This window comes from Nuphar pumila, chromosome 17 (genome assembly GCF_984573655.1).
Source record: "Nuphar pumila chromosome 17, dmNupPumi1.hap1.1, whole genome shotgun sequence".
Taxonomy (NCBI): Eukaryota; Viridiplantae; Streptophyta; class Magnoliopsida; order Nymphaeales; family Nymphaeaceae; genus Nuphar; species Nuphar pumila.
In genome coordinates, this window is record NC_143265.1 from 60,383,646 (window position 1) to 60,403,434 (window position 19,789).

The 19,789-nt window shown below is 42.4% G+C and overlaps 1 protein-coding gene across 1 annotated transcript; it reads right to left on the reverse strand.

Annotated features, from left to right (window-relative positions):
- Positions 1-3,122: 3,122 nt before the first annotated feature.
- NFXL1 (NF-X-like 1) lies at positions 3,123-6,879 on the reverse strand. The gene has a single exon (XM_089993485.1). The coding sequence runs from the start codon at positions 6,636-6,638 to the stop codon at positions 3,474-3,476; it is 3,165 nt and encodes a 1,054-aa protein (XP_089849611.1). The 5' UTR covers positions 6,639-6,879; the 3' UTR covers positions 3,123-3,473.
- Between the last annotated feature and the right edge of the window lie 12,910 nt (positions 6,880-19,789).

Below are 19,789 nucleotides of genomic sequence, written 5' to 3' on the forward strand. Positions count from 1 at the left end.
CTGGTTTTGTGATAGCACTGAGTTTTGTTAGCTCGATGTAGCATTAGAAGCATGATGGTAATAATTCAGATGAGTATTTAGGGAGGTATTGAAGGCTTGCAAGTTTATTTATCTAACCATTACCACTTGTAGCCTATTCCGTAGGTGTTAGCTGTTTTCTGCATGCTTTCTCACATGATTATATGATACCAAGATTGAAACAAAATTTGTCTACTAATCATGTTTATTTTAGTGATAAAGTGTACACAGATGCAAATTAGGCTAGCTCTTTTTTTCCATTAAATTCAGTTTGATTACATAGCATGACCCATTAGTGCATGCAAAATGTTCTGTTTTGATGCATTATGGTAAATATTTAATGTGTTTTAATGATGGATTCAAGTAGAGGAATACAAAGAAATTAGTTTTAAAATAGAGTATGCCTCATTGTGAATTTTCTGTCCATCATTAGGCACTTAATTTTAAGTTGTTTGAGTGCCCCTCCTAAATTCAGCCTATAATTAGTTTTATATTTATTGATATCATTTATTTTACTTTTACTATTCTACGTAGGAAAAAAGATAGGGAGACCTAAAGATGCATTATGCAACCATGCTACAATACAATCAAATGATCGATTACTTTGCAATTATTGTAAGGTAGACTTTAATGGAGGAATAACACGATTTAAGTATCATCCTGCGAGCATACCAAATAAAGATATTGTTGCATGTGGGTGTATAACTCCAGATACAAAAAATCTAACATTAACTTCAATTCATGAATTAAAGTCCAAGCCATCATGAAAAAAAATCAAAGCTCAGAAGTTATTAGTCTTCTCCTGAAACTGGCTCAGATTCCACTTCTATAAGAATTTCTTCTACTTCTCCAACTATAGATATACATCAACAAAACACTATAAATGTTTTTATAAAGAAGAAAGAGAAAGAACATGCAAATATGTGTATAGCGAAATGTATTGTTATGAACAATTTGCCTTTCATATTAGCTAGAGATGATGCATTTAAGGAGATGGTTAATGTCGTTGCAAATTGTGGACTTGTTTATACATCTCCAAGTAGTGAAACAATCAGAACAAAATGAATTCAAAACTGAAAAGGACAAGTTGTAACATTTATTGATGAGGTAAAATAAGTCATGGTCGATATCAGGATGCACTTTAATGTTTAATATATGGACAGATAAAAAAATCGTTTATACATAAATATTTTGTCCTCATGCCCTAAAGGCACAATATTTTTAAAATCTAAATGTGTTAAAGGGCAAAAAAACGATGAATATATTGAGGAATATATATTAGCTACTATTGAAGAAATTGGATCAGACAAAGTAGTTCAATTTGTGATAGATAATTACTCAAATTACTTGAAAGCAAAGGCTGCAGTGGAGGTAAGATATCCTCGTATTTTTACATCATCTTATGTTGCACACTGTATTGATTTAATGCTTGAAGATTGTGATAGAGGCAAATATGTGATTGATATTATATAAGGAGAGGAGTTTTGAGAAAACGAAAGAGAAATAGTAGCAACATCATAACCACTTATAAAGCAAGGATGGTAGATGGGGATGGTTCGAACATAGGTTACTTGTATGAAAGCATAAATCGTGTTAAAGAAGAAATAAAAAGTTTTTATAAATGTCGAATAAATAAGTATTTACGAATATGGGACATCATTGATAGTAGATGAAATCAACTTGAGAAATCCACAACTTTTTTATAATGGTCTTGTGAAGATGAAAGTAAAATCATGGAAGAATTGAAGAAAATGATGAAAAAGATGGTTGATAAGGAAGATAAAAAAGATGAGCTTGCTTTAAAATTGACTTATTATCATTCAAAAGATCTAATGATCTTTAATGAGATTACAATATATTTTCTCTTTACTGCACATTCACGTAAGTTTCAATTTTGATTTGCGTTTTGTAAATTTTTTATTTTAGAAAAAGATAAGATTCGGAACAAGGAGATACGTAAGAAGGTAGGCGTTGCATCCATTGAAAATAAGATGAGAGAGAATCGTTTACGGTGGTTTGGACATATTCGAAGAAGGCCTAATGATGCTCCAGTTAGAAGGATGGAGAAATGGGAAAATATATTAGTTAAAAGAGGTCGGGGTAGGCCTAGGAAGACATGGATGGAGGTGATAAGAAAGGATATGAATGCTTTGAACCTCACCGAGGACATTGCATTGGATAGAAATGAATGGAGGAGAAGGATTCATGTGGAAGACCCATAATGATTTTCTTTGTTGGTTCATATCGCCGACCCCAATTGTTTTGGGATGAAGGCGTAGTTGTTGTTGTTTTGTTGTTAGAATATGTTATCGATTGCTTTTGTTTTCATCTAAGATATTGTGGGAAATGAGTGGAGCAAATGTCCTTATTTTGCAAAATATAGCAATTAAAATACTTAGTCAACCATACAATGCATCTGCATGTATTTAAACTAAAGCGACACATACTAAAAAGAAAATTTGTCTTAAGCTAACAACTCTTATAAAGAATAGAATGAAGAAGAGGAAAAAAAAGATAAGAAAGAGGAGGATGAAATCATTGACTGCAAAGGAATTGATAAAGATACTTTTGATTCCTATTTTTTTATTTCTTAGTTAAAAGCAAGTGAATAGTCTTTTTATATAAACTTAATCGTTATAATGTTTGTTTTCTCGTGAACTTGTGATAATTTTCTTTTTGTTTTTGATACTTGATTATTGATAATGTATGATGATTTAGTTGATGCTTGATACTTGTTTGAATGAAATAAAATTTGATGCACATGCTTGATACTTATTTGATGTTTGATACTTTTTAGATATGGTTAGTGGAATTAAAAATAGATTTTATATTTTTTTCATGTAAAATTAAATTAGTTTATTTTATTTATTTTTTAAAATTTTTTGAGAATTTATTTGATTTTTTAATTTTTTCCTGAGATTTTGCCGAAAATAACTCAAGAAATATTCAAAAAGTTGAAAACTCCAGAGAAATTCACTGCCAAGAAATCGCCCTTTTAAACTTTTGTCACAATGAATTATACTCAAAAGAGTGTTCACTTGGTCTTGCTTCATACATAGATCCATTAAACAAACAATGAGATACAATCACACAAAAGCACCAACTTAAGCAAATTATTCAGCTTTGAATGCATAAGAATGAATATACAAGACAACTTAGGTGTGCTCATGCATCACAACAGTTTAACTTGTTCAGGTATCCATAACTTTGTAATAGAAATGTCTAGCCTCAAAATTTTGGCATAAAACAAAATTAAATAAATAAAAAAGAACTCAAAGGTGGTCACACAACCAATGGTGGAAATACAACAAGATTTTAGCTCCACCTGATTGGAGGTTCATTCCACAAAAATAATTTGACGCTTTCTGGTTTCTTAATCTGCAAAGACAGTAATGACTGTAAAGGCCACATTGACTGCCCAAAACAACTACACCTTACCGTAGACATGGAAATCTTCATTCATAGGCTTGCTCCCAATCTTCTACTTCTTCAGCAGGTTTTGATGCAGAAGGAACTCCATCACCACTCTTCTCCACTTGGTGGCCCACAACATGACGTGATTCTAATGAACTTACGGAACTCGGAACAACATCTACCTTTTCAAGAACATTCCATGGGTTGTTTGAAGCCAAAATGGGATTATCTTTTCCTTTCCATGCTGGGGTAGATGCCTCAGTAACTCCCCACGAATCCTGAGATGACCATCCTGCTGAACCTTGCACCATCTTCTTCCACGGTACAGTGTTGATACCGCTACCAACCTTCTCCTTCATTCCCCACGCATTACCACTAGTGCCACTGCCACCTGCAGAAGACCCACCATTCTGCAAAACCACAACAGCACCATGGTAGGCTGATCCATGGTCCAACCGTCTGAGTGCAGTGGCAGACCTTGCAGGATCTCCAAACACAGCTAATGCATTCTTGTCATTCAACCAGACCAGCTCGCACTCCCCACCAAATCTCAGTACCAATCCACTTATATCTGCATCCCTTGGCAGATCGAACAGACCAACAACAAGCCTTGGATCCATATCTATCAATGGATCCAAGGCAGGTGGATTTGCCACCGTAGTCACTCCTTTAGACCCTAAAATCCGAGCAGGCGCCTTAGACTTGGGGATGACATGAACTACAAGAAAGCGCCTCGGTTCCCAACCTGCAGCATTCACAGAGAGCTTCCACCGCTCAGCAAGCTGCCTAACGGCATCCCTCTTCTCCTTGTTCATCGCGCAGAACACATGAACTCGAACACCGCTAGCATTCCCTCCCTTTCCCTTACTCAACACCAGATATTTGAATCTCTCCTCGATCGCCAACACCCATTTCGGTTCTCTTCTCATCAAGTCTGCCATCAGTTGCGAAAATGCCGGACTGCTCTCGCCGAAATGGAGGGCGTCAAGATTAGCCGAGATATCAAAGGCATCGGCAAGAACTTTTTTCCTCTCCAACTTCGAGCACTCTTCATCGCATGTCAATTTTCTCTGCCCGAGGCGCACAGCCCTCTTTGAATTTGCATCTAAAGCAAGAAGAGGAACAGGCAGCTTCTGAATCACAGAAGCTTCGAACAGAGAATCAACGTGAGCCCCATTCCCACCAGCACCACAAGGGACTGTTGCCGATATCCGCTCGCAAGAACAAGTGATAGTCACTGGGAACTCGCACTGGAGGTCTGGGCAAGGCGCCATGGGATGGCAGACTGCAGCACAGGTGTGCCTGCAATCCCTCCGGGGCGCACCACAGACCTGCCCACAAGAGACCTTGGACCTGTCAACATTCCCGCCAGGTTCCGGTGAATCGCAAGGTGAGGGATGGCAGATCTTGGTGCAGGCGTGCATCCCGCATTGCCTTGTCTTCCCACAGAGCCGATTGCACCGAATATCCCGAGACCCACAAGGCACGTTCCTGAGGACGACATGGCTGCCCACGCATTCCTTGGCGATGGGAACGGTGCAGGGTGGACAATCGCCGAAATGGCAGCTGTGCGAGGCTTGGTGGCCGCACGGCTGAGGGACCGAGCATGAAAGTTGGCAAGATGGTGGGGGCGTGCCACACGGAACCGGTGGTGGAATAGAGGTTTTGCCGCAGGCGCAGCTGAGATCGGTGAAGATGGTTTCCAGGCATGGTGGGCAATGGCCGCTGTGGCAGAGGGCAGTGCAAAAATGCCTTCCGCATTGAAGCTTCTTTCCGCAGACAACTGTACACAGGTGAGGATCCCAATCGCCATTGCCCGAACCACTAGAACCAGAGCCGGAGAGGATACAACACTTCTCGTTGCACCGATGGCGGCCACAGTTCTTCTTCTTCCCGCACGGTTTCTCACAAAGGAAGAACCCTTGGACCTTCTCGGCGCAGGGGGCAGTCCGGGAAGAAGAATCGCATCGGCACCTCTGGTTAACAAGTATCCCGCAGGGCGGGCAATCCCCTTCATGGCAATTCTCAGCGCAACGGTGCTCCCCACAAGGAAGAAGCCTCTCGCATCGCTCCGAACAGCACGGGATCGGATCCAAGCAGCTAGTTCGATTGTTGTCCAGCATCATCTTCCCACAGGGGCAAGTCCGGACAGATGATGGCGATCGCTCGCACTCCCCGCATGGCCCCGGATGGCATCTCTTCTTGCACCGATGGTTCTTGCATCCAAGAAGCTTTCCGCACTCTGACTTGCACGAGAACCCGACGTTCCGATCCAATTCTCTGCAAGAAAACAATGACTCCGACCTCTTTCCGCAGAAACACGAAGCCGAGACAGAAGCCTCGCAAGGGCCGCAGTTGCCGGCGTGGCAGATGTTCTCGCAGCGGTGGCGGCCGCAGGCGAGGAGCGATCCGCAGGGTTGTCCGCAGGAGAGTTCGGCGGAGCCCTCGGAGCAGCGGCTGACGAAAGTCTTGCGGCCGCAGGGGCAGGGACGGGCGGGTGCGAAGGCCTTGCAGGGAGGGCAGGGGCCCGGGTGGCACTGGAGGACGCAGGAGTGGGCGCAGGGCGGGGGACCGAGGGGGCGGCCGCAGGGCTCGCCACAGGAGTGCGGGGTGAGGTAGAAGTCGGACGCCGGGTCACGGGCCTGGCCGCAGAAGCAGGAGTAGCGGAGCTCTCCGGGCGGCGTCCGCTGGGCGGACTGGCATCCCGGGCAGCGCCAGCTCTCGGCGCCGTCCTTGTCGGCGGAGGAGGTCGGGGCCTTGGCCCAGCGCCTGATGCAGGAGAGATGGAAGATGCAGAAGCAGGCACCGCAGGACCAGATCGGGGAGGAGCGGCCGACCGTGTCGTAGCAGATCATGCACTCCACGGTGCCGCTGGCGAGCTTGTCGCGGAGCTCCTGCACCAGTTGGGGCAGCGACTCGTCCCGCCCCCTCAAGGGTTCCTTCCTACGATTGTGGTTGTGGCTGTGCTGAGGACAAGGAGGAGGAGGGTTCCTGCCGAGGATGCCGGCGGAGGGCCTGGTGGGAGGAGCGGCAGAAGAAGGGTTGCCGTTGGGGTCGGAGGGGTGAGGGACGGGAGAAGGAGAAGGAGCAGGATGAGGGGAGGGGGGAGGGTTCTTGGGAACCCACTCGGTGCGAGTCGTTCGGACGTTGGGGTTGGGTCGCCTTTCGTTTCTGGCGCTCCTGCTTTCGGAGGATGGCCTCGCCATGGCTCTGGGGTGCCTACTGAGTGCTCTTGGATCGGTCTGATGCGCCAGAAAGAGAGAAACAGAGAGAGAGAGAGAGAGAGAGAGAGAGAGATGGGTAGTTTTAACCTTTTAGGTATATAGAGAGAGAGAGAGAAATGGGGGTGGTGGTTTTAGGCCGAGAGAGAGAGGCCGCCGGGAAAGCAGTTTGGGAGAAGGGAAGAATTTATAGGGAAATGATGTCGTGAGGGCAAAGGAACTCCCTCGTCAAGCCCAAACAGCGGCTTCTCTGATTGTGGGTCCCGCATATTGTTTCTAACAAATAATTTTTCTTAAATGACTTCGTTAATCAAGAGAAACTAAAGCCATTCACAAAACTTTGCCACGTTTATTCTTTTGAGAATTTTCTCAAAAAAAAACTCACTACTTTTTTCAATTCCGAAAATATCTCGTCCGTCCGTACAACTGGCTGGAATGGCACTTGAGGCGTGAGGTTTGAGTATGTTCGACGCTTTTTGACCTGAAATGACGCCTTGCTCACGAGTCATGACAGCACTCCTCGGGCTCAGTCACTGTCGATGCAACCGCTTGCCTTCGATGACCGCAGATTTGAGTTTGGGTGGAATAGGTATCCAATTTCTAGTCTGGTTTGGGATTTTCATACCGGGGAATTTGTTCAAGCATAAACCCAAAATGGTCGGGTAGAAAACTTCTCATCAGGATCAGATAAGGCCCTGTATGTCCAGTTTTGGGTCCATGTACAATTAGGTGTGGTTGGCTTTATCGGAACTCAATATAGAATCGCCCAATTGCAAATAGGTGATTCTCATGAGTCAAGGTTTTTTTTAATTAAAAAAATATAACAAAATTATATATTATAATTTTATAAAAAAGAAATTCAAATAACCTATAGTCCTAAATCATTCATAAAGGCTAAAAAAACAAGTTTTGCTAAATATGATTCATACATAGCTAATTTTAACATCTAAAATGCAATATCATATATTTATTGCATAAAAATATGCTAACGATTCAAAAAAATGTTTAGTGGACACTATAATTCAGCTAATCTCAACATCTAATATGCATCGTCATATATTTATGATAGCGAAGACATCATAAATAACTTACTGCATATGCATTTATATTCAAATGAGAAAAAAATAAATGTTAAACAGAAATTATTTGAAATAAGTAGAACAAATCAACAAATAAATTATATATAAATCAAAGTATAAACAGATTCGTGAATTTCATACCTTTGAAGCTCTCTAAAGCTACATTGATCAAATTGAAAAAATTTAAGAATTTTTATAACATATTGATAAATCCAAAATAAACACAATGTTAGCATTAAAAAAATGCAAATATCTTTTCTTGTTCATTACGGTGTGCAATTTTTATACTAAATGACTATGAGAAGAAACTAGCATTGAATTATTCTAACTCAATCACAACAAAGATTAAAGACCATAAACAACAACACTATGTAAACAAGTTATATAGAAAAGGTAAAAAACACGATTAATATTAACCATCAAACACAACAACACATCAAGTTTTTAGCCTCAACTAAAAGAAAATTAAAGTGTCAACATAACAACATTAAAAAAAAATCAACAAAAGTTTCAAAAAATCATAAAAGTCATTCATCTTATTCAAGCCCAAAGTCATTTTCATTCATATCATCATCACCCTCACCCCTTGCTACTATCTTCACCAAAAGCATCATCATCATCAAAATGTGGCATTGCTTGGAATATTCCATTCATGTCGCCTAATTCATTCTCCATATCCTTTTCTCAAAGTATTGAATGTAATGCCCCAAAATTTATTAAATTTTTTAGGCAATTTTTTTTAAATACACGACGGAAATAATCAGAGTTAAGTTAGAAAATCTTGGGCTTTTATAAGTAATTTTATTTTTGACAAAACACACATAAATATCATCCAACTCGAGTTTAACAAGTTATTACATTACAACAACAACAACTACGCCTTCATCCCAAAACAATTGGGGTCGGCGATATGAACCAAAAAAGAAAATCATTTTGGGTCTTCCACATGAATCATTCTCTTCCAATCATTTCTATCCAATGTTATGTCCTCGGTGAGGTTCAAAGCATTCATATCATTTCCTATCATCTCCATCCAAGTCTTCTTAGGCCTACCCCGACCTCTTTTAACTAATATATTTTTCCATTTCTCCATCCTTCTAACTGGAGCATCATTAGGCCTTCTCCGAGTATGTCTAAACCACCATAAATGATTCTCTCTTATCTTATTTTCAATGGATGCAACGCCTACCTTCTTACGTATCTCTTCATTTTGAATCTTATTTTTTATTATATTTCCACACATCCATCTAAGCATACGCATATCAGCTACACTTGTTTTTTGAATATGATGTCTCTTGACAGCCCAACATTTTGTACCATATAGTAAAGTGGGTCTAATTGTCGTCTTACAAAACTTTTCCTTCAACATCAATGGCATTTTACGATCGCACAACACTCCAATTGCACTTTTCCATTTCATCCACCAAACCTTTATCCTATGCTTTACATCTCCATCAATTCCTTCATACTTTTGAATGATAGATCCCAAATATTTGAAACAGTCATCCACCGGTATTTCTTGCTCACCAAGCTTCACTACACTCTCATCACTACTTCGTTGCTTACTAAACTGGCATTCCATATATTTTGTCTTACTCTTATTCAACTTAAAACTTTTTGCTTCCAATGTTTGTCTCCATAATTCTAACTTAGCATTAACCCCAGATCTAGACTCATCAATCAAAACAATATCATTAGCAAACAACATACACCACGGCATATTTTCTTGAATTGATCTCGTAAGCTCATCCATCACTATAGAAAATATGAAAGAGCTTAATGCAGATCCTTGATGTAACCCAACTGTTATAGGAAAAATGGTTGTCACCCATCCACAAGTGCGAACATTGGTTACTACTCTTTCATACATATCTTTAATTATACTAATGTACTTGAGAGAAACACATTTCTTCATCATTTTCCACCAGAGACCAACCCTAGGTACTCTATAGTATGCCTTCTCCAAATCAATAAGAAAACATATGCAAATCTTTGTTCCTCTCTCTATATCTCTCAATAAGTTGTCTAAGAAGATGTATAGCTTCCAAAGTTGATCTTTCAGGTATAAAACCAAATTGATTCTTTGATATCATGACAACCTTCCTCAATGTATACTCAATCATCCTCTCCCAAAGTTTCATAGTATGACTCATGAGTTTTATACCACAATAGTTTGTGCAAACTTGAATATCATTCATGTTCTTATACAGAGACACAAAAGTATTCTTCCTCTATTAATTAGCCATCTTATTTGTCTGCTAAATCTTGTTAAAAATATTTGTCAACCATTATAAACCTTTCTCACCCAAGCATTTTCAAGCCTCGATAGGTATACCATATGGGCCAACTGCCCTTCTTGATTTCATTTTCTTCAAAGCCTTTGCAATTTCTTTCTTTTGAATCTTGCGCATGAAGTAACGATTCATCTCATAAAAAGGAATGGAGAAGTCTCCAAGATCCTGAGCATGACTTCCATTAAATAGCTTATCAAAATAATCTTTTAATCTCTCCTTAATCTCCTCATCTTTGATACATCTAATCATACCCAGATCCCTCGATTTCCTATCTCTCATATTTGCAAGCCTATAAATATCCTTCTCGCCATCTTTGGTATCCAACTTGTCATAAACCTCCTTGTATACCTTATCCCTTGCGTTTCAAACTAGTTTTTTAGCTTCCTTCCTTGCTATCAAATACTTCTCCAAATTCTCATTATCACAACTCTTACTTAGATTTTTATAACACTCTCTTTTAACCTTAATAGCTAACTTGACATACTCGTTCCACCATGATGTATCCTTACCTAGCGGTGCACCGCCTTTAGACTCACCCAATACCTCCTTAGCCACCTTTCTCATGTCACCCACTATCTTATTCTACATTGATTCCGAATCCTCCTCGAGACACCAAACAACTTCCTTAACTATCTTCTCTACAAACATTCCTTGTTTAGCTCCTTTTAGTGCCCACCACTTAATTCTAGGATCTATCCTATGTCTATCCCTTTTGCGGCATTGTCTAATTTTAAGATTTAAAATTAAGACTCTATGTTGTGTAGCTACACTTTCTCTAGGTATAACCTTACAATCGATGCAACAGCCCCTATATCTCTTTCTAAGTAGGAAAAAATCTATCTCACTCATATTAACCCCACTTTTAAATGTTACTAGGTGAGACTCCATCTTCCTAAACCAAGTGTTTGCTAAGATCATATCATAGGACAAACCAAAATCTAAAATTCTTTCTCCACTTTCATTTCTTTCTCCTATAACATAGCCTCCATGGATACTCTCAAACCCATCCCTACTAATGCCTACATGCCCATTAAGGTCACCGTCGATGAAAAGCCTTTCTCCATAAGATATCCCTTGTACTACTCAATCTAAATCTTTCCAAAATTGACGCTTAATGGAATCATCTAAACCTACTTGAGGTGCATAAACACTAATAATATTAATAATATATGTACCTAATACTAATTTAATAAGTAAACTCCTATCACCCTTCCTACGGACCTCAACTACATTATCATAAACTCACGACTCATAACAACCCCTACTCCATTCCTATTCCTATTTATTCCTGTATACCAAGTCTTATATCCCCAAGGTTCTATCACTTTTGCTTTCTCACTTACCCATTTGGTCTCTTGTAGATATAAAATATCAATCTTTCTCCTACACATAACATCTACTAACTCTACCAACTTACCAGTTAAAGACCCTATGTTCCAAGTGACTAACCTAATTTTATGGTCTTGGACTAACTTCTTTACCCCCACCCGTCCAACAAAGTGAGGGAACCCTTGCCTATTTGACACCACACCCAGGCGTCGTTGTGACGCGTCGCTTCTGGATGCTGACTTAGCAACCCTTGCCTATTTATCACTGCCTCCAAGCCTATAGAATACAACGCGTCGCTCAGTAGGGAACGCACCAACGAAATTCTCACATTGGTTCATATTCATAGGGTGTGACTAAGTTGTTATGTTGGTTGTCACTGACCTACTGCAACCCTCCTCCTTTATCCAGGTTTGGCACCAGTAGTGTATAACTAAACAGTTATACACAGGTGGAGTTTCACAAGTTATTACATTATTTAAATAAAACTAAGTGAAAATGTTTGAACAAACAAAATAAAATCCCAGGTCGATGAGAAAATATATGATCTTCGCAACTCCAACCAAGACTCCCACAACTTTCGTTTATCAGTCATCTTGATATGTAAATTGTTAATATTGGAGGTCCAAATTCACAAGTCTCATCTGAAAATTCCTTTCCAAGATACGTAAGCAAGGTACCATGCATATATGAGCACATTGAATTTAATATTTCAGAATTTTAAGACAAGTACAATTAATATCAGAACATGTCTTAAAATACATTTAAAACAATCATAATGCATTAAAATAAATACGCGCATGCACAAACAACTAATTACAAAAATATAATGTTATACAGTTAAAATTTGTATTCCACTTTATTACCCCCCCCCCCGTGGGTACGTGCAGTTTGAATACGTCAAGACAAATAAGACCATTTGGGGGTTTATTATATATGAGTGTTTTAATACCCCAAATGACTATCTGAATCAGATTCTTAAAAAGACGGTATAATAACCGAGAGATAACCCCTAAAAATTGAGATAAACAGGATGCATCATGCTTCTTGAGAAATCATAAGACCTACCTGCCTAGGATAAAGATTGAGTAGTCTGGGTCCCCTAACTCTGTGCACTACAAGAAAATAGGTCATTAGCGACCAAAGAAATAGCGACGATAAATTGTCATTGTTAGTAATAATTTAATCTTGATGATATTTTATGTCGTAGTAATAGCATATATTGTCGACGATATTTTGTCATTGCTCTTATCGTATCGACAATATGAATAAGAAGACACAGAAGATGGTTCAGAAGAGATGTTGCTAATGATATTATCGTCGAGTTTAAATTATGATTATAATTAATCATTGGTTTTAATTAATAGTCGATGATAATTATCATCGACTTAAAATCATATAGCCAATGATATTTATCGTCGATTTTAAACTAACATAACCGACAATAATTTGTCATCGATATATGGCATATAGTCGACGATTTGTATTATTGGTTATATATATATATATATATATATATATATATATATATATATATATATATATATTTAAACTAACACAGCCGATGATAAATTGTCATCGATATAAGAAATAAAGTCGATGATTTTTATGATTAGAAATGTCTAAATTTTTTATTTTTTTAAAAACTAATATAGCCGACAATGAAAATAGTCGATTATGTTCCTTATCTCGATGATAAATTATCGTTGGTTATACTAATATTTTTTTATTTTCAAACTAAATTAGCCGATGATAAGTTATTATCGATATAAGAAAAATAATCGGCTATGTTAGTTTTAAAATTAAAAAGAATTGACATAGCCAAGATAAAATTATCATCGATTATGTTAGTTTTAAAGATGTTGAAATGCTTTCGCATTGATGTTATGGTATGGAGTATGATGTTAGGATATGCTTACATGCAACATGACATAAAATATATGGAGTATGATAATGTGCTTATGTACATTTGAATGAATATAAGTGTATATATAACTGAATACATGATTGAATGTATGTTTGTATGCATGCACACGAGGTGACTAACATGTGTAAGAAATTATAGTTTGGCCAATTAGGGCATGAAAATGCATGTGTGAATTACATTTATGAGAATTCAATGAAAACATGATTAACAATTGAATGACACCTAATTAAACTTGCAGCAACTCCAACTCGCCCTAAAAAAATTTGTGATTTTTTTTTAAGGAATAAATAATTTTAAAATATTATAGAAAGATATCTCAGAGACTCGAAGCATATTATAGATTTAATATACACAAGTCAACATACATCCCACACATATAATAAATCAAACCATGAATTTGAATTAAATTGAATTGAATATAATAGTCTCCATTTAGGGATCAACAAATTCTCCCATAACAATAAACTCCCAACTCTATCATAATTTGGGTCACCGCATCATAACCATCGCTCCCTTTAGCAAGTTGTTCGCTTCTTCATTGAGTCTTAATAACTGAAAAGGGTTTTTGAGAATGAGGTAAGAACCAAAGTTTTTGTACGAGACCCTCTCAAAATGCAACAATAAGAAAATTAATATAAATCAAATCAAATATAAGTTTAAGAAAGCTCTAGAAATAATCCATACTCATAATAAGCTTGCAATATAAGTAGTTCAATTAAAAACAATCAATCATCCCGTGCTAAATTAAACATTTAAAGATGCACGAATCAATGCAATATGCATAAATCAATGCAACATTTATGAAAGACTTTTTAACTTTAATTATCGGTGTTACTTTTACATGTATGTCCCTACTTAATGCCCACAATTAAATTCTTACTTGTATAAAACCCACAAATACTCACAATGGGTCAAATTCTCAAGGTTTATGACAGTTATTTGTAGTATCTTAACACACAATTTGTATTTTATTAATTGAGTCCTATACATGTCCCTCGACCAATGCCAAAAAAGTAGCACAATTAATCAAGATATTTTGAATCATTGCATAATGTCAGAACGATAAAGAAATCAACATTTATTGACGCAACATTTTCGGTATACCAATAAATACAGTTGAGTTTAACAACATCATCCTAAGGCAAAGTGGCATGAGTTCCCTACAAACATTATAACAAGCGTGAAAAAAAAAATGCGTCTGACTCATGTCAGACATGTGCCCTACATGTGTCGGACACGTGTCGGGGGTCTGAGCTGCTTTCTCGGGCCCGGATCCGGGTCCGTGCTGGACCCGAGCTCAACCCGGACCCAGGTTCTCGAATCCTCAAGAACCTGCGTCTTTTAAAAGACGCAGGCGTCTCGGGCGAGGGTTCAAAACCCTCGCCCCTTCTCTCTCATCTGCTCCGCCCTCCTCGCACCGCCGTCTCCGGCGATCGAAGATGCCGATGAGGGTTTTCGTCCGCCCGCCTCCCCTCTAAGCTCTGGCAAACCCCTTTTCTGTTGTGTCTCCCTGCAACTGCCGCTGTGAGGCACTTTCCCCTTTCTGCTCCCATCGACGGCTCCCGAGCATCGACGACTCACCGTCAGCCACGACCTCCATCCTAGGTGCTGCAACCACCGGCGATTGTCGCCACCTCTTCGCCTCCCCCTTGTTGTCTCCTATGTCGCGAGATGCCGCCGACTCGCCGCCGACCACCACCCTTTCTCCCTCTCTGTTGTATCCCGCTGCGACCGCCGCCAGCCGGCACCTTTCCTCTCTTCGAGCCGACGCCAGCAGTTCGAAGTCAGCCATCTTTTTCGACGATCGGCTTCGGCGACAACCAACCCTGTACGGCCTCCTCCTCCCTGTGTTTGGCAGACACTCCGACAACCGTGTTACCCCCCGTCTTCTTGCTTCTTTGGTTTGATAGAGGATCCCCTGACATCGGGGACTCCCTCTACTTGTCCGAGGACACCCGCCGGTGACTCCGAGAACCTCCTTTCCTTCGTCCCCTTTTTGCTTGATGAAGGAGGTCTTGATGCCATCGCCATCATCTTCCTCGATCTCCTTGGAGCCTATGTCGACGACCTTCCAACCCCTTCGACTTCCCCGTGGCTGTGGTCTCTGAGGTATAACCCTCCCCTCTCCTCCTTTGTGCAGGGTAGGTCGACAGGGGGGCTGAGCCCTCTGTCACCTCTTGTCGGCAATGGGTCACCCCCTGCCTTTTTGCAGTGGGTCGATAGGAGGACTGAGCCCCCCCCTGTTGTTTTTTCGGCAGGGGTTTCACCCCTGCCTCTTGGGGTCATTTGTCAGGGGGCTCTGCCACCTACCCCCATTATGTGTGCGGTAGGGGACTAGCCCCCTACCTTTTTTTTGGTTTCCCGGCAGAGGGCGAGGCCCCTCTGTCGTTGCTCTTGTTTTTCGGGAGGGGGTTTCGCCCCTTGCCATATGTTGTTGTCTCGGCAGGGGGCGGAGCCCCCCTGCTCTCTTGTTATTTCTTGGTAGGGGGAGGGGTCCCTTTGCCTTTGTGTTGCTTCTCGGCACAGGGCTTCGCCTCCGTGCCTTCTGTTATTTCCCCTGCAGGGGGCGGAGTCTCTCTGCACCCTCTATTGTTCCTCAACAGGGGGTTCTGCCCCCTGTTTTCTGCGTTTTGCCTGCAGGGGCTTGTCCCCTGCACCCCGGTTGTTCTTCGTCAAGGGGCTTTGCTCCCTTGCCTTGTTCTTGCTGCCGGCAGGGGGCTGCGCCCCTTGTCTCATGTTCTGACAGGGGGTGTTCCCCCCCTGCCTTATTGTGGCAGGTGTGGCAGGGAGCCTCTGCTCTCTCCCCTGCCTTTCTTTGTGCCTGGCAGACAGGGAGCTCCTGCTCCCTGCCTCTGCTGTTGTTGCCAAGCAGGGCTGAGGCCCCTGCCTCTGGCACCCTTGTCTGCAGGATGCAGAAGCTCGTGCCTCTGCCTCCTGCAGACATGAGACCTTGCTGCCTTGTTGCTTGTGTATATTCGACATATACTAACGTTCTAAGCTCTCCAGGTTGAACGGTGGATCCAGCTCGCCCTCTGTGGCTCGAGCTCTTGCTTGCCTACGCTGCATGCGTACGAGGACCCGCAACCCCTTAAGGTAAGGGATTCTTGCGTGAAAGGACAATGAACTGATAAATGCTAAAATAAGGAAGATAACTAATAGAGGATGATATATGTATACGTATAATATATATACGTATGTCTTTACCTTCAAGGATGCGGTTTCACGATCCTTGTCGTCTTTACTTTCTCGCACTTTCTTTTCTGTCGTCGTCGCGCTATATGTGCGTAGGGTTTCCATTTTTGTCTTTACATTCCATGTCTTTTAACTCAAGGACGCGGTTTCGCTATCCTTGTCCTCTTTACTTTCTCTCACTTTACTTTCCTGCTGCATCGCGCTTTGCGCCCTGGCATTTACTTGCTTATGTCTGCTTTGTTCTTCAGGATGCAAATCCTGGTCCTCCTTTACGTTCTTGCACTTTACTTCTTGCATTTACTTGTTGCCCCGTGCTTTATGCGCCATGGCTTTGCTTTTGCTTTACTCTCCATACTTTACTTTCCCGTGCTATCGTACTTGCTCTTGCACTTATCTTTTGCATTTGTTTGTCCTTACCTTGTTGTTGCCCTTCATGTATGTATTCTCATCTTTGTCGCATGCTTCTTTTCTTGCACATGCTTATCGTTTAATCGAGGTGCAACCCCATGCCTCGTGAGTCATCCTTTACACTTGCGTAATCAGTATAGGATCTCATACCTCACGAGTTGCTTGCGTAAGTTGCCTGCTCGTGCGTTACGATGATCGAGGTATGATCTCATACCTTGTATGTAGCTCTAGCGTTCTACCCTCGCGGTGTAGCTTCGCTAATCGAGTCTTGCCCTGCGATTTACCATTGTATTAGTATGTGCACGGGTTTGTCCCTTGTCACTTTGCACTCCCTAAGTGCAGCTTCGAGTGTATAGTGTATATCGTTTCACTTGTCTTACAAGCCACGACACACACTTTTTGTAAAACCCCATTTAAAAAAAAAAATTTGGACCCGGGCCCCTTTTTTTATTAGGGTTTTAAAAACCCGAGTTTTCGGGCGCCGCACCCCCCCCCTTCTCCCCCTTCGCTTCCGGGCAAATTAGGGAAACCCATTGAGGGTTTCCCCATTCGGTTGCCCCCCTGCGCCTTTAAGAGAGAGGTTGGAGGGCGAGGGGAGTCACGACTCCCTCTCGCAGCCCTCGCCCCCATTTGCGCCGAGCTCCTCCCTGCTGCGCACGCCGCCGACGCTGGCCACCACTCCCAGGTACGCCGCCCTCTTCTCCTCCCTCTTCTCTTCCTCACCCCCCTCTCTGTCACCTCGCCGGGAGGCCGGGAGGCGGCGCACGGCCCCTGTCGCCCCCTCCCGCCTCTCCGGTAATCATCGGAGGGCCGACAGGTGGCCTGCAAGGCCTCTGTCGTCCCTTCTTCTCTCTGGAGGTGCGTCGGAGTGCCGGCAGAGGACCAATGGCGCCTGCGACACTCCCTCACCTCTGGGGGTGATAGGGAATCCGACAGGAGGTCGGCTGCCCACTGTCACCCCCGTCCCAAACTCTCTCTCTGGCAGGGGTTAGCCCCTGCCGCCTCACGATCTCCGGTAGGCAGGGGCAATGCCCCTGCCGTTTTCTATTTCCCGGCGGCAGAGAATCGCCCCTGCCACCTCTTGGCCTCTGGGAGGGTAGGGAATACCCCTGCTGCTCTTGATCCTCGACATGCAGGGGGGCGGACACCCCCCCCCCCCTGCGGCTCCGTGATTTTGCCAGGCAGAGGTCGAGGCCCCTGCCATTTGTAGGTGCTTCTGGCAGGGGTCGAGGCCCCTGTCGTCCCTTAATTCATCAGGCAGGGGCTGGGGCCCCTACCATTTCCCGTTTTCGATAGGTAGGGGTTGGGGCCCCTGCCATTTCCCCATTCTCGTCAGGTAAGGGCCAAGGCCCTTACCATTCCTTTTGTGCCAGGCAGGGGCCGAGACCCCTGCCATTTCTTATTCGCCATGCAGGGGGCCGAGAACCTGCCACTTTATGTTGTCGGCAGGGGTTCAGCCCCTGCCACTTTAATGTTGTTGGCCACTTGGATGCTGCTGGCAGGGGCTCAGCCCCTGCCACTTGGATGTTGTCGGCAGGGGCTCAGCCCCTGCCACTTTGTCTTTGTCGGTAGGGGCTCAGCCTCTGCCGCTTCGTTGTGTTCGGCAGGGGCTGACCCCCCCCCCCCCCCTCCCCCCCTCCTTCCGCCTCGGTGTTTTTGACAGGTGGCTCAACCCCTGTCACCCCGCGGCTGTCTACAGGCAAGGGCTCGCCCCTTGTCATTTTTCTGTTTTCGGCCGACAGGGGCACACCCCTGCTACCTCTCTCTTTTCCTATAGGCATGCTTGTTTTTCTATTTTTTCCATATAATAATTAACGTAGCACTGTTGCAGACCTCGCATCGGACCCCTGCTCTGGCTCCGCGACTCGAGCCTCGTATCATCTACACGCGTAGACGCACGCAGCTGCACGACATCCCGAGGTAGAGGAAAGTCGCACGAATAGTATGTATGGACAAAATAAAATAAGACTTCTGAGATAAAATAGTTATTTTGCATACTTGCGTATCTCAAGAAGTATTGGTTGGTCAAAGTTTTACTCTTTGTGATTCTTTTGAAATTGCATAATGTAAATTCTTTGGGTAGACTCATTCTAGAAAGAATCAAGTAGTTTAATTGGCATGCCTGTTTACGTGTAGGATTACTTAACTCATAATTGTTTATTCTGCATGCTTATTCCTTTGAAATTACATACTTAAGGTAGACTTTGTGAATAGACTCAAAACCACTGCAATTGGTATTGTAATCGAACCTTAAGGCAGGTACAGTATGAATTTTATGTAAGATCATGGAGTGTATTGAAGTGTGAAATCTACACTTTATTGATTTTGATGTGATAATATTGGCCTCCACAGGCCAATTGCTCATAAAAGCAAAACATGTCATGTAGGAACACAAGGAATCATAAAACATTATCGTAGTTGTACCTCTAAGAAGGTACGATCGTACTTTTGGACAAGTATGTCCCATGTGGGTTACGATCGTGGGATGATAAGGTTGTAGCAACCTCGATGAGTGCAATTAGCACAATGCTGAGATCATTAAATGGTGACCATTCGCCTTCACAGGCAAGATGCTCGAGTGGGTCTAATGGACCAGAGCATGTAGGATGGGGCGGCGATTAAGAAACCCCTGTCGTACCCATCCGATCTTCACGGTTCATCAAGGGAGAGGATGGATGGTACAAAGACTCCGATGGACAGGTTGTTAACAACCACCCCACGAGCAAAAGACTCGGTTTCCCCAGTCATCGGAGTTAGGGGAATTGGGATTACCATAAATTATCCTAGGTGGTAACTCCCAGACACTTCTGCAGAAGTTGGATGCATCCATGGGCCACGAATGCCTTTGGGGATTTACTCTCTCGGTCACTGACCGTCCCCTTAGGAGCGGACTCAGTCAGCCATCCGGGT